Here is a 14,658-nt window from a genome sequence, read left to right as displayed (position 1 = left end):
AGCCGGGGGCAGCGGCACCCCCATGGGACGTGCACAGCCGGGAGTCGCGGTGTTGTTTCCCTCCCGACAGGCATAAACAGCCCCTCCCTGAGGGGAGAAAGTGCCAAGAGCTCGGGCAGGATTTGCCCGCGATAATAAAATGCAGCTGAGCCCAGCTGGAGGCTCATCCGGGCACGTTTCTGGTTAATTTTTGCATCAGTGCTTTATCGGTTCGTGACGTTTCATTTAAGCCCTTCTGCTTGTTGATCTTTTTCTGGAGGGTACTGATGTTTTGTGGAGGCCGAGGCCGCTTGATTTGAGTGCGAGCGGATCCCCCCCCCTGCCCTGCCCTGCCTCCCCTTCTGGGCAGGGCAGCAGCAGCAGCAGGAGCTGGGAGCATGAATGGCAGAGCCCAGCTGTGCATGGGAACGGAAAACATTCTGTTTGTTTGTATAAGCAGTGAGTCAGTTTTACTGACAAAAACACTTTCAGGCAGCAGCTTTTCCAGCAGGAAAGGTCAAAACTGGCTGGTAAAGAGTTAAACGTTAGTTGCAGATGAAATAGGAAGGGACAGACTGAAGTCAGAGAAGGGGAAAGTACATGACCAAACAGCCTTCGAAGTCATTAGATTCTGCTTAGATTCTGCTCCCTCATCCATATGATTAGCAGAGGTGGATGTAGTAGCCAGCTACGTGCATGGATTTGAACTCCTCTGCCAACTGGAAAGATCCGAAAGCAGAACTTTGAAGTTAGTGAGAGGGGGAGAGGCGTGCCGTGAGATGGCAGGGGTGGCAGACAATGATGGCTAGGGGACTGTGTGTAAAAAGGTCGAGAAGAACAAGGAGTACCCAGAATATGGGATGACAGAGAGAAATTTAAATATCACGGAGAGTGAGGAATTATTTACAGTCCCATGGAGGATTCAGCCAGCATCCTTCAACTGCAATCCATAAATGAGGGAGAATAGGAAGAATTTCTTCCAGAGCTGACGTGTTAAGCTACAGAACTGTTGTCCCATGAGAAGGGATAAAAACACCGTTGTTTAGGTCATTGCAGGTCCTGTAAGTCCTTGGAAAGCCTATGGCTTTTGTTCTCTGCTGCCCAGTGAGACTGATCTTGCTTCCAAGTCCCCTGCCTCTGACTGTGGCGTGGTGGGAAGCACAGCCCTTTCCCTGCGCTGCACGGCGAGATGCTCTCTGACCCTGGTCATTGTCTGGTGCATTTGGGATTAGTTATTGGCAGACACTTGCTGAAGAGAAGTGAGGTGAAAAAGCGGAAAGGAGCATTCGTTAAAAGGGTGAGGGTGAATGCGTTGCCCTGGCATTTGTTCCCGGAGTGACTTTCAAAGAGCTCCTCTGAGCTGGAGGGAGGTGCTCTTGCTCAGAGGAGTGCAGACAGATGCTGCTGGCACAAACACTGCCCTGGACCCTTTGCTGTTGAATCTGTGTGGAGTGGGGAGATAAATTCTTTGATGGTGGGATTGCGCGTCTGTGCGCGAGTACCATTGTGTGAGCTGGCGTCTGGCTCGAGCCAACGTGATGACGAGGGGCATGAAAGGTTTTACGATAGAGTCAAGTGAGCAACAAAGCCCTTTCACTGCTAGGCTCTGATTAAATGGGGAGAGGTTTGTGATGAAAGAACAGGCATCTAGGACCAGGTGCAGGAAGCGTTTTGGTGCTACCTGCAGGTAATGCTGGACCATGTGATGACAAATGGGACGTAAGTTTTCAGCAAACAGGCTGATTCTCAACCAATTTTCTGCATTCTCTAGAGCCTCCAGCCTGAGGATTCGGAGGGACTTGTACAAGCAAGCATTAACCTTGTTTTACAGCCAAAGGAGATGCTCAGGAGCAGGGGAGGAGAGCGCTGGGACGTGGCAGGTAGTCAGCTGTCTGGTGGTGGGCAGAGGTGCCATTTGAGAAAGTGCTGTGGTGGGGGTGGGTGTCTGCGAAGTACAGTGCTTGCTGCAGTGGCCGGCAGCAGTCGAATGTTTCTGCTGTGCTGTACACTGAGCTGCATCTGTTTGCTCATCGAGAGCACCGACTTGCTGCCTTTTTTGTGCCTAACAATTTATTGTTTGATTTGCAGGTTGTTTTCCTCCACCTCCCTGAGACCTCTCTTTCTCCTCAGCATGTCCCTTCTTGGCATCCTCTTGCTGGAGAGGTGGAAGCCCAGGTTCCTGTTCGATTTCTCAGGTATGTGATGAGTAGCACTGTAGCTAGGGACACAGTTTTGGTGTCACCAGCTGCTGGGCTATGTCCACAGCTGGTTGTTTCTTGGCTCTCTCATAGGTCATGTAAACCCTATTCCTCCTGTAACTGCAGGCTTTGGTACTGGTACTGCCTCTTGCCTATTTGTGTCAGAGTATTAGAATGCATCCTCATTCTAATTCAGTCTGGGCCTGGGGAGAATTGCTCCTAGTGCTGAGAGGTTCTGGGAATAGCTTGTTTTGAGAGTGACTAAGGGGACTGTTGTGGTCTAATCCCAGCCAGCAACTAAGCACTAAACAGCCACTTGCTCACTCCCCATTGGTGAGATGGGGGAGAGAATTGGAAAGTAAAAGTCAGAAAACTCATGGGTTGAGATAAAGACAGTTTAATAGTTAAAGCAAAAGCCATACACAAAAGCAAAGCAAACCAAGGAATACATTCACTGGTTCCCGGTGGCATGCAGGTGTTCAGCCATCTCCAGGAAAGCGTGACTCCATCACATGTAACGGTTACTTGGGAAGAAAAACACCGTAACTCCAAATGTCCTCCCCTTCCTTCTTCCCCCGGCTTTATATGCTGAGCATGGTGTCAGATGCTATGGAATATCCCCTTGGCCAGTTGGGATCAGCTGTCCCAGCTGTGTCCCCTCTCAGCTTCTTGTGCCTTCCCAGCCTACTCACTGGTGGGGTGAGTGGTGTGAGAAGCAGAAAAGGCCTTGTCTCTGTGTAAGCACTGCTGAGCAATAACAAAAATGTCCCTGTGTTATCAACACTGTTCTCAGCACAAATCCAAAACATAGCCCCATACTAGAAATTAACTCTATCCCAACCAAAACCAGCACAGGGGCCCAGTTAGCTTCTCAGGGAAGCTGATGATGGGGGCGATGCAGGGTTTGTGCTGTGTCGTCTCCCTCCTGCAGATGTCATGGTGAAAAGATCATTCCAGATCTGAGCATATGTGGCCAGCTGAGCTGGGGGAAGGAAATGGGGGTGTGTTGAAGTATATTGGTTTTAGTTAAGTGCAGTGTGGACTTCTGCCCTGAGAGAGGCAGAGCAGATGAGAGCCACTTCTCCTTGCGGCAAGTAACAGAGTGGGTGATGAGGTGTGACAGCAGGGACAGGTACTGTATTGTACCTGCACAGAACAGCGTCTGGGCTCCAGCTAATCAGTGAGTCTGATCACTTGGCTTATCTTTCCCATTTATTGAAGGGCCTTTGCCAACATTAGACACAAAAGCAACAAGAGGAATAGCCTCACAGCAATGATAGGCATGGGTTGGCTGCTGTCTGCTTCAAGTGCCTCCTTCATTGGAATTTACTAAGTGACTGGATGCAGGCCTGCCCACTGCATCTACTGCTGCTGTTCAAAGGCGGCTTGGGGCCCTCCATCCCTGCCCCCCTACTCTAGGGAGGGTTTCTGAATGAAAGCCCCTCTATATGTGTGTTTGTAAGGTGCCCTTTATTTGACCTAAGAGAGTATGGACTTAAAGGGTGCTTTCATAGAAGTCCTGATAAGATTAGATACGTTTTAGCTGTAGTAGGAACTGTTTGCTTTGCGTGGTTCAGGTAACTAGGCAGCCAAACCGGACTGGCCAATTTAATTTCCTGCTTATTCACACTGGATATTTAAGGGAATAGTTTAAAGCCAACCCAAAACATCTCACTTGAAACATGTCCAGAAATGCAAAAGCCTGGTGCCCAATACAGAAAGGTGTCATTGAGGCAGGTGGGGGTAGAATCGCTCCAGCAAGTACCAGACCTGTAAAAGCTGGCTTATCACAGAAGAAATAGGAAATCCATACTGAAATCAATTTATATGATGCAGACCAGTGAGGAATAAAAAAGAAAACCACACAACACGACACACCAGGGATTAGGCTCATCCTGTGTCATCAGCTTTGCAAGAAATCAGTGCACATCCTACTGAGCCGCTCCTCAGTGGTGTTCTTCCCCACGTTTCACTCCTTGCTGCTTTTCTGTTGCTGACAGCGAAGAACAGGGACACCTTTCTGATGTGCCTGGTTAGGTCACAGCCCTGATTTCGACACGGTCCACTGGACCACGTTTCCTCAGCTTCCACAAGGAACGAGTGGTGCTCTGTGTTGCTGAGGGGCCTCTTGTTGAATTGGCACTGCTGAATACTCAGGGGTTCTTGTGTGACTCTCACTTTCCACTGAAGCAGAGCTGCAGCTTTGTGGCTTTCCTCCTCGGTGCTTCCTGTAAGCCTTTCCAGGAGCTTTTGGAAGTAGGTCAGTACCACACCTTCAAGAGTCAGCACGTATATACACAAACCTCAGCTTGTGGCAGTTCTTTATGGCTCGGGTGACTGCTTATAACATCACTTCTGAAGGAATGCTGAAACCTCAGCGAGTATTTTGCAGTTACTCGCACACTGCGATCAGGGACACATTAACAGCTGCAAGATGCAGAACCTTTTTAGGCCCTTTCCAAAGGGACTGCATATTTTCAGCACCCATGCAGGGTATTTTCTCCATATGTAACCACCTCTACGTGGGGTTCCACTTAAATATTGTTTAAGGGCTGAGGAAGCACCTCCACTTTGTCCTGTCAAGTAGGAATGTTTTCTGTACTGTTGTTTGGCAGCTGTGTTTTGGTCAGCATAGGAGAGAGTAATGTGGAAGAGCTTTAACAAGGCCTCCATTGCAATTGAATGCTGGTACCCCTTAAAAAGGGCCCCTGCTTTCTAGCTAAAGTTTACACACAGATGAAGAATGCCTCTTGAGGAAGTGTTGAAAACCTGTAAGAGCCAAGGAATCCATCAGCAATAATTTTTCTGTACCAACCTGTAACCTAAACTCTTGCGTGGCTGACTGGTCTCCCAGAAGAGTCTGGTGTATGTCAAGTGGTTTGTATTAACCCACAATCCAGCGTGAGATGCCGACAGCAACATTTCAGCTACTTATTGATGACCTGTGGCCAGCTGAGGGTGTCCTGCTTGCTAGCTTACTTGTACCAGTGCTAGACAGTATAGCAGCACAGGTTGGAGTTAAGCCTCACCCAAGTAACCATGTCCTGCTGGAAATCCTCTAGGTTTTTTTGTGGTTGGGCTGCTCCTTGGGCAGCCAGTGCTTTGGGATGGCCAGCAGGCAGACTACGCTACTACAGGAAGCAAGATACTGTTGATTTTAAAGACAGCTTGTGTTTTCCCAGATAGTTGAAATCACGTGAACCCTCTGCAGCCTGCTGAAATGTTCTGCAGCTCCCCAAAGTGTCTCTGAAACCTTCAGAAGCGGCTGAGAATTGTTTCACTCCCTCTGCTGGCATATTTTGGATGGTTTAGATTACTGCAGTCAGTTGAGAGGAGCGGGGTTCCTGTGCCATCCTGCTTACTGTGTTGGTGGCAGTTGCGTCCAGCAGAGTACAGCAAGCATCCCAGCACCTCGTTTGGTAGCTGGTACAACCAGCATAGGCAGCCGTCACAGCCAGGCCAGTGCCAAAGGTAATTTGGTGATTTAGTGCAGGTAATGGATGAGGCTTTGAGATGTGGCTGGATTTCTGCGTGCTCCGATTAAGCAGCTTTAGATTCCTGAGTGCAGTAACAAAATACAGCAACAGCGGTTGTGCGAGCAGGGCAACCACCCCATAGGGATGGAGCTGCATCCGTGATACTCCTTCCTCCCCCTGAGCTCCCTTCGTGAGCAGCGCTTGCCGGCTGCCTCAGCCGCCACGGCCAGCAGCTGTGGGCAGGGACGTGGATGGGCAGCTCAGTCTGAGAGTGTTTGACTCCCGTTGTCAGCCCTGATTACTGGGGCTCAAAGAATTGCCTCCTCCCCTGGGCGAGCGGCTGGGGCAGAGACTGCAGCGCCCGGGGGGGAGCGGCTGGTGCAGAGCCTGCAGCGCTGGGAGGGGGCTGACATACTTGGCCCAGTGTGCTGTGTCTTGGGAGAGCGGCAGCAAGGCTGCTACGAGCAGTTGCTCTCTTCTGCGGCTTGAGCTGGAGTCTGAAGTCTCGCTGGGTGCTGGCAGACAGATGTTCTCTTCTCTGCGTTTCCCTGGGGGAGGCCCTGCCGCTCTTGGGCTTTGTATCTGGCTGATGACTTCAGGGAAGGCTCCAACCCCTTTTTGCTCATGTTGGATTTTTCAGGCTGTTTCCAACAAGTACCCTGGATTGTGAATGTGAACTGTGTTCCTTTATTTTAGTCCTGTTCATGTGGTGACGTGCAACGTGGGGGATAGGGGTGCCAGTGATTTTTAGTACCTCTTGGACCAAGTTTGCTGTTAACCAGAGAGCATGAAAAGTGTATCTCTCCCTACCAACTTTTATACAGTAGGCTGATGGGTAGAGGAGGGTAGACCTTGAGGGGTCTTCACAGCATGATCAGGGCTTTGTTAAACACAGGAGACTTGTAAGGACTTTGTTGATGCAAGAGCTTTGGTTCAGCCCTGTACATCTTCAGGCACTAGTCCTTGAATATCCAGGACACCCAAACCCGTGGGCAGCCGGTCTCATGAGTCTCAGCTGTCATAGAAATATTTGGGGTTTTTTTCCCCTCTCTGTATCTAAAGGCAGAGCCTTTAGATGTGAACCAAATGTGACTTCTGCCATTGAAACACCACTTCTCCCTTCAGTACTGCGTGGAGTAAGTCTCTGATCATCACAGGGTTGGGTGCAGAGAGGAATGGGAGAAGCTTTCCCTTGCTCTTATCCAGGCTGCCAGACCTTAGAATTGTGGTTGTATATGTGCCTGGCACTAAGGGCTAATAGTGGACATAAAAGAGCTCTAGAATTAGATAATTATACTCAAGGCTGCTGTTTGTTACTTAATTCTGTGGGAAAGGATAGAGACAGCAGGGAGATCTCTGGCATTTGTGCACAGCATCCTGCCAGGGTCTGTGGTCTGGGCTGGTCAGTGGGAAGTGCAGCTCAGACCTGCTGGTGCCATGGTGAGCTCCGAGGTGGGAGCTGAAGCTTTGCCCAGCTCAGGAGCCACGTTGGCTGCCCTGGGATGGCACTGTGCAGATGCATGGGATGCCAGGATGTGCAATCCCTGCAGCAGAGAGCCCATGCGCTGGCAGCAGGGTGCGCCTTGGATACGAGTGCCATGCCACGCGTTTGAGATGTGCTGGGGAGCCCTTAGAGCACTGCTCTGAGTCTCTAGGCATGCTTCACCAAAGCTTGCCACAGCTCAAACTCCAAGCCAGTGATTCCTGCTTGCATGAGAGCATGAAGAAAGTCTCCAGGGTGCTTCCCCAGCTAAGGATGATACATCTCCAGCTCTGCTCTGTTCAAGTGCTAAAAATGTCGGGTTGTATTTTTCACTTGGCTGACTAATCTGCTGTGTTCTCTCTACAGCACAGCCATCAGAGGAGCCAGGAGGGGAGAGGTAAGCTCACTGATGTGTTCCTTGGAGACCGGGGACAGTGGGGAAGCCTTAATTTAGAGTGGTGATCTCACCTGTCCTTCTTGCTGTTGTCGGTACACTGCGTGGCTCCTGCTGTGAAATGTTGGTAGTGGTTTCTCCTGCACTGGGAGCTGCTTATCAGCTGCAGAGCCGGTTTGAGGCTCTGGGGAAAGCTAGTGTTCTTTCAGTAGCAATAAAGCTCAAGTGCTACTGATGTTAGGAACTCTCAGGTTTCTTCCCAGGATCTATCCTAGACTATTTTAAAAATCCTCCAGAAAGAAAGAAATCCCTGAGGCTGACTCTTGCAGGCCATAGGTGCTGTCTGTGGTGGCGTAGCTTGCATCCCATTCTTGGCCATGGTTACAGGTCTGAGCACTGTGCTCTGGCTGCCTCAGCCTTGGTGCCAGAGGAGGCCACGTAACCAGTCCCACCCCCAGTGCTTCTGTCTACGTGGCTTCGGGTGAAGTGCTTTGCACCTGGGGATGCTTTTGCACAGGGATGCTGTGGCATGGTGTCTGCTGCTGCTACTTGGCTCAGGTGTCTCTTGGCTCTGTTCCTGATCAGAGAAAAAAGTATTTCCAAAACGAGTGCCTTCCATAGCTCAGTTGAAGATGCAGTCAGCACTGTCAAGCATTTGGTAGGGATTTCTGCTTCCCAGTGCAGCTGTTCTCCCCCCTACAAAACAGACCATGTTCAAAGATTGTCTTCTTGCTCTTGTCTGTCTCTAGTGAGGGGATGACTTCAGGGGCACAACCTCACCTGCTCAGTGTCCCTGAGCTGTGCCACTGTCTGGCAGAGAGCTGGGTCACCTTCAGGCTGTACCTGCAGGAACTGCTACAGTACAAGAGGCAAAATCCTGCCAAGGTAAGCTGGAGATACCTACTTATCTGTGCAGGGGCTTTTATTTCCATTGCTAGTAACCTAGGAGATGGAAGAATGTCAAATCAATATTTTTACAATTGCTGTCTCTGTTTAACATTTGCTGTTCATTCCTTTCAGACTCAGTGCCCTGGGAAGCTTAAATAAGGAGTAATTGGCTTCTGGTATTTGTAAACTGGGGCTGAACCCCTTCTGTGAATAGCTAGCTTAGTTTTATCTCCTAGTGTGCAAGGGAAACTCTTAGGTTGGGAATGGGAAGAAAAAAGGGAGCCTACAGTCTCTGCCCCTTTCACAGGCTCCATTCAAGCCTTTAAGCTGGTCCTGCCTATTTTGCTAGCCAAGACTGTAGCTAGCCAAGTCTAAATGGAGTGGTGTTTCTGAGTGTGTGGAAACTTGCCATTAACCGTGTTCTGGCAGCTGTGGCGTGTGTCGTTTGGAAAGGGTTCGTAGACGGGAGTTGCCTTAGCATCACAAAAAATAGGACAGACAAGCCACTGGGATTATATCAGGCTTGCTGGGGTCCAGTGCGCCAAAAGGAGTGGGTTTCTGTCACTGCTGATTGCTCCTCTTCTGTTAAAACACTGGAATAGGAGACCAGGACTCAGATGCCCATAAGGAGTGAATACACTGGGAGCAGAGCCCTCAGAGGTCTCCAGCTTTTGTAGACCCTTTAAACTCTTCATTGCTGGATTTAGGGTGTCTGTTCTTGCTTCTCCCCCTCCCCAGGAGAATGCAGGACAAGCCCTCGGGGCTGCACCATCATACTTCCACGTTTTCCACAGGAGGAAGGCCCTGGTCTGGTAGGAGCGTGGGTTCCACTAAGGCTGCTGCCAGCTGGTTTATGGCGTAGCAGTGGCCCAGCATCTGGCGACTGTAACAGCGTCTTGTCTCTGTCAGGACAGTACGGTTTTCTCTTAAAGTGCTGATTTTATTGCAATTTGCATTATCCCACCCTGGCCTCAGGGAGCATCATTTACTTCATAAAGAACTGTCCAGTAAAGTTTTGGTTCATTTTGCTGGGGTCTTGGGTTACCTTGATCTTCCTGCGCTTGAATCTCTAATGCTTAAAGCTTAACCCAGCTGAGCTGTCTGAGTTGTGATTGTCAGCAACTGAATGGACTCAGTGCAAAGCTGGTGTACTGACTTTGTTAGGAGCATCCCTCGTTTTGCTCTAACTGGGTTTTCTGCACTGTTTGCATAGATAGATCTCTGCCTCTCCTCACTTCTGTTTGTTCCTCTCTCTTCCTTCAGTTCTGCATGAGTGTCTGTTCAGGCTGCCTGATTCTGGCTATAGTTGGACACTATGTTCCAGGCATAATGATCTCCTACATCATTTGTGAGTATAAGCAGCTCTCTTGTCTGACTTAAGCTGAAACATGACCTAACTGTGCTGTTGATATGCTGGTAGAAGCATTTTTGTGGTTTTCTTGAGGGAATCTGTGCTGGATGATGAATCGACACAAGCAGCCTGCTCCAGGAAGCGTCTTGCTTTGCATGCATGCAGTAAAACTGCAAGGTCAGGAGAGGGAGCAGTCGCTAAAACATTGCTTTCCTCTTCCAGCCACGGCTGAGGCTGTGCTGGTGAAGCCCCAGAGCAGCAGAAAGCTGCAGTCTCTCCTTTCCTAGAGTGGGCAAATCCATATCCAGAGAGCTGTTAAGGAAGCTGCATGTTTAGCAAATAAGGCTTTTTTCACTGCATCGTGATTCCTTTCTAATTCTGAAGACTTTTGATGGTCTGCTGCTAGCACATCTACGTGTGAGCTCTATGCTGCTACCCTTATAAAAGTTTTGGTGATTTTTAGTTTTAATAACCTCATTTCAGGGCCTCTTTTGCATGCTGGGGCTGGGATGCAATGGCTACAGTGGAGAGCTTATGCTTCATCTTAACATAAATCTGCATCTTAACAGAGATCTGTTAGGAAAACCTGGCTGATCAAGCAGCTTTGGAATAGCCATGTGTGTGGAGTTCAGGCAGTCAGAGGAGAAAGCAAACACCATTCAGCTGCGCTTCCCTTTCTGCAGAGTTTCTTGCTGGTGCCCTGTAAAGGGCTGGGCCGTGCTTGGTCTGTCTCTCACACTGTCCCATGCTGTGTTTGCAGTGCTCAGCATTCTGCTCTGGCCTCTGGTGGTCTACCACGAGCTGATCCAGAGGATGTACACACGTTTGGAGCCTGTCCTGATGAAACTGGACTACAGTATGAAGGCAGAGACGCTGCACCACAAGCATGAGAAGAAGAGTAAGGACCCACCTTCCCTCGACTTCTTCTGGTGCTGTACTCCCAGAGTGGAGCCCTAGCAAAGAGACAATGGGAGAGCAGGGTTTGCCAACACGGTGTGGGGAAAGGCTGTAGTGGAGCAGGGGAAAACTGAAACTTGGGGGTTATAGGGAGAGCAGCTGGGCAGGTAATCCTGGGAACAGCAAAGGGTAGCAACAGAGTACAGATGTCTCTGGGAACCTTGGGCTTCTAGAAGAAGTGGTGCAGTTTCACAGGGTAGTAGAAGTAGTGGGAAAGTGATGTATAAAGGCATAAAATTCCTTCAGTCTCATGTAAAGCCTTTCTTCTCTTTCTCATAGAGCGACAAGGGAAGAGTGAGCCTGCAGCAGGTGATGAGCCAACAGCAGAGACGGAAAGTGAGAGCGAAGCAGAGCTTTCGGGCTTCTCCCCAGTGGTAAGAGCACACAGAGCTGTGCAGCAACCAGTCCCTCCTCTCTGGTCTATGGCAGCTTGAGAGCCAAGGGATGGTCTGACTACAGCTGCATTAGTAATGAACAGCAGAGCAACAAGTCACTTCTTTGCAGAATCCCAAGGGGAGGAGGGCGTTAGTTTGATGAAGGCCATTGGCTTCAATCTGGGTATTGAGAATTCAGTGTCCCGAGGCTGGTGATGCAGGGCAGGGAGAGCCGTGCTCCAGCCTCCTGCTGACCTGTGGAACTGCTTTGATGCTTACACTTCATGCTCAGAGAATGCAAGTGTCTCCTAAATAAGTCAGCTGTCCTGGTGTAATGTGCAGTGACTCCTCACCCCTGGTAAAGGACATGAGCAGCACTGGTGTCTCTGTTGCACAGTTCCCTGCTCTCAGACAAACTGGGTGTGACCTTTCCACGGAAATGGACCAAGTGTCTTCCTTTGTGGGAGCTCTGGGCATGTAGCTGGGCTATGAAATGGGAAGCTTCAGCTTCCAAAGGAATGCGGATACTTGAGCTGCTGCCACTTGTAGAAGGCTTCATTGGGCCCAGCAAAAGGGAAGGAGTGTTTTACTCCTTGGTGATCCCAGGAGAGGAAGAAGGATCAAAGCCTTCTGAGACTCCTGCAGGCTGATCCCATCTTGTGCTGGCTCTTTTGGGTTCTTCACTGAGGGCAGACAAAGCCTCAGGCAGTGAATTACCACAGGAAAGCCAGAGACTGAGACTGCCTTTCCCTGGCAGTGCAATGGGCACTTTGCCCAGCCTCCTCTGGCTTTCGTACTGTCTCGTACAGAATCTCTCCTGCAAAGGACTTCTGCCTGGAAGCTCTGGTTTGTGGAGAGGTGCCTGTAGGCAGCACTGGTAGTCACACACCCAGGAACTTGACTCTCTGCCTTCATCACATGCAGGTGGATGTGAAAAAGACTGCTCTGGCACTGTCAATCACAGATTCTGAGCTCTCTGATGAGGAGGCTTCCATCCTGGAGAGTGGGGGCTTTTCTGTCTCAAGGGCTACCACCCCACAGCTGACAGATGTTTCTGAAGGTATGTGAGGGGACACTTTGCTGCCTTCCTGACCCTGTTTTGTCCCAAAACAACTGTTTTGGCACTGGGAGAGAACCTAACTATTTGCAGGGGGAGGAGCATTAAAAGGAGGAAGCAGTAATAGCAGTGCAGCATGCCCTGGCTTCATGACTGGTCCTGAATGGACATCTGCCCCCGATTACTGCCCCCCGAGACAGCAGGCTCTTGTCATTCCAGAAAGGGAGCAAGGTCATCCACGAAATCCCACAGAAATAATTGTCTGGTATAGTCACACACCTATTTATGTGATTCTGGGTGGAACAGGTCGGACACCCCACCCTGTCTGACCTACAAGCTCAGAAAGGCTGGTTAGTGGTGAGGAATGTGAAGGTAACCACTCAGATGTGGTCACCTGAGTGTTTGAGGAGCAAAAGGCAGGTGATGTGTTGCAGGTCCAATTCCTCTGACCCTGTAGATTTTAGTGGAGGGCTTTAGATGTGGAGGGCTTTAGATGTGGAAAGCATGAGCTGGAGAAGGAAGTCCTCTCTGACCACAGAGCACGTAGAGCAGGATGAGAAAAGGGACACACTCCACATGAGTCATGACACTGGGAGAAGGGAATAACTGCATACCCCTTCCTGCTGTTCTTTCAGAGCTGGGAGGATGCCCAAAAGTGAGCCCTGGTGTGTCAGCTGGGGGAGGGGGGTGGGAGATGTCAGTGCCCTGGGTTGGAGTGAGGAGACGTGAGCTTTAATTCTGGTGCCTTTCAGACCTGGATCAGCAGAGCCTGCACAGCGAGCCGGAGGAGTCGTTTTCCAAGGACCTGGCAGAGTTCCCCTCTGTGGAAGAATACCATTCCAGAGACCTGGGACCACAGAGCGATGAAGACGCGTTTGGTGTGCCTCTGGGTCCTGAGCTTGCCCACGCTGCCTGTGAGCTGGACTCAGCAGAGAAGGAGGCCGCGGACTCTGACCTCTCCATCCTTCGCCTAGCGTCTCCTCTCCATTTTGTAAATACGCACTTCAATGGGAGCGGGCAAGCGGCAGGAGGCAACACAGAGCCAAAGACTGTCCCTGCCCCAGGCCTGGCCATCTGCATTGACACGCTGAGCGAGGAGATCGTCACCACTGCCATTACCACAGTGGTGCAGAACACCCTCTCTGCCCTGCTGCGGTCCTCAGAGGCCAGCGAGGGACCCTCCCTCTCCGAATTCCTCCCCACCGAGCCTGAAGAGAAACTGAGCTTTCAAGCACAGCTGTCAGAGACCGAAGTGGTGGAGACAGAGACAGCAGCTTCACCTGAGGATGAGGAGGAAGCAGATGACTTTGAGCTACTGGATCAGGGGGAGCTGGAGCAAATGGATGTAGAGCTGGGGCTCGGAGAGGAGCAGGAGGCACGAGAGTCTCCTGCCGCTCTGGCTCCCCCCTCTCCCACACTTGCTGAGCTGCCAAAGCAAGGAGATGAGGAGGAGGCAGGGATGACAGCAGCATCTATGTCCTAGGTCTTCTTCACTCGCCCCCTTTTCCTCCATCGTCACTGGAAAGAAGGAAGAGCTCACACCATGAACGTGCAGTGGGTTTTTAGATGTTTGTGTTGACTGGGCTGGAAACGCGTCAGTGTTAATGTGCTGTGTCTGGAATAATGAATCCTCTCCGTCCTTCTAGAGCCCGGCCTTCGCTGGCTGAGCAGGAGATGCCTCTGCCCTGCAGCTGGGGAGGAGCCGGCTCCTAGAAGCCTTACGCCACAATCGAAACACCAACCCCAGCAAACGCTTCCTAGTAATGGTGCAGTATTTTGGTCTGTCTTCTGTTTGTCTTTCGTTTTGCACGCAGAGTACTGAGCTAGCTGTAGCTGCTGCTAATACCCACATCCCCAGTAGGACATATGCAATCTTATTTTATTGGGTTTTTAAATGGCTAAAGTGTAAATAATTTTAACTTTCATTGGTTTCGTTCGGGGAGAGAGATGGGGTGCACAGTCAAATGTCATTCTCAGGGGCTAGGGGAGGGTAAAGGGTCTTGGGAGGGGTGGGTGGCAGTAAGGGAACAAAAGCAGACAGGTGCTGTCCAGCAAAGAGACCCCTTCTGTGAACCGTTACCATCTTTCACGTACGTCACTGCTGGACAGGGGGTCGAGCCGTACCTGTTTTGTCCCCAGTCTGATTTGCGTTCTGCTACTGGGTGGCTGTGGAGTTTTTTGCAATCAATGGTTTGCTCCTGGCCTGGTTCAGTGCTCTGGTTTCTTTCTGCCATGGCCTCTCCTAGGCCATGTCTCGCCGTTGGCACCCCGAACCGTTACCATCTTTCACGTACGTCACTGCTGGACAGGGGGTCGAGCCGTACCTGTTTTGTCCCCAGTCTGATTTGCGTTCTGCTACTGGGTGGCTGTGGAGTTTTTTGCAATCAATGGTTTGCTCCTGGCCTGGTTCAGTGCTCTGGTTTCTTTCTGCCATGGCCTCTCCTAGGCCATGTCTCGCCGTTGGCACCCCTGGCCCTGCTGGCACCGCTTCCCTCTGCCTT

The 14,658-nt window shown here is 50.6% G+C and overlaps 1 protein-coding gene across 1 annotated transcript; it reads left to right on the top strand.

The window, feature by feature from the left end:
• The first annotated feature begins 2,069 nt into the window (after positions 1–2,069).
• Positions 2,070–14,068, top strand: FAM134A (family with sequence similarity 134, member A). The gene is made up of 8 exons (XM_010188471.1): positions 2,070–2,174; positions 7,503–7,533; positions 8,280–8,415; positions 9,682–9,766; positions 10,530–10,667; positions 11,006–11,100; positions 12,025–12,160; positions 12,910–14,068. Exons 1-8 carry the CDS (start codon positions 2,111–2,113, stop codon positions 13,638–13,640), a joined length of 1,416 nt encoding a protein of 471 aa, XP_010186773.1. The 5' UTR covers positions 2,070–2,110; the 3' UTR covers positions 13,641–14,068.
• Positions 14,069–14,658: the final 590 nt, after the last annotated feature.

The sequence above is a fragment of the Mesitornis unicolor genome, unplaced genomic scaffold (assembly GCF_000695765.1).
Source record: "Mesitornis unicolor isolate BGI_N332 unplaced genomic scaffold, ASM69576v1 scaffold38347, whole genome shotgun sequence".
Lineage (NCBI taxonomy): Eukaryota > Metazoa > Chordata > Aves > Mesitornithiformes > Mesitornithidae > Mesitornis > Mesitornis unicolor.
Note: the sequence above shows the minus strand (reverse complement) of the source record. Positions and strands in the feature narration are given on the sequence as shown.

What these genes read in the sequence shown, in the direction of transcription:
- FAM134A (XM_010188471.1), top strand. Translation starts at nt 2,111, where the DNA reads ATGTCCCTTCTTGGCATCCTCTTGCTGGAGAGGTGGAAGCCCAGGTTC. An exon ending in GTTCCTGTTCGATTTCTCAG is followed by an intron (nt 2,175 to 7,502) that starts GTATGTGATGAG and finishes TTCTCTCTACAG; the next exon opens with CACAGCCATCAGAGGAGCCA. An exon ending in TTTCGGGCTTCTCCCCAGTG is followed by an intron (nt 11,101 to 12,024) that starts GTAAGAGCACAC and finishes CATCACATGCAG; the next exon opens with GTGGATGTGAAAAAGACTGC.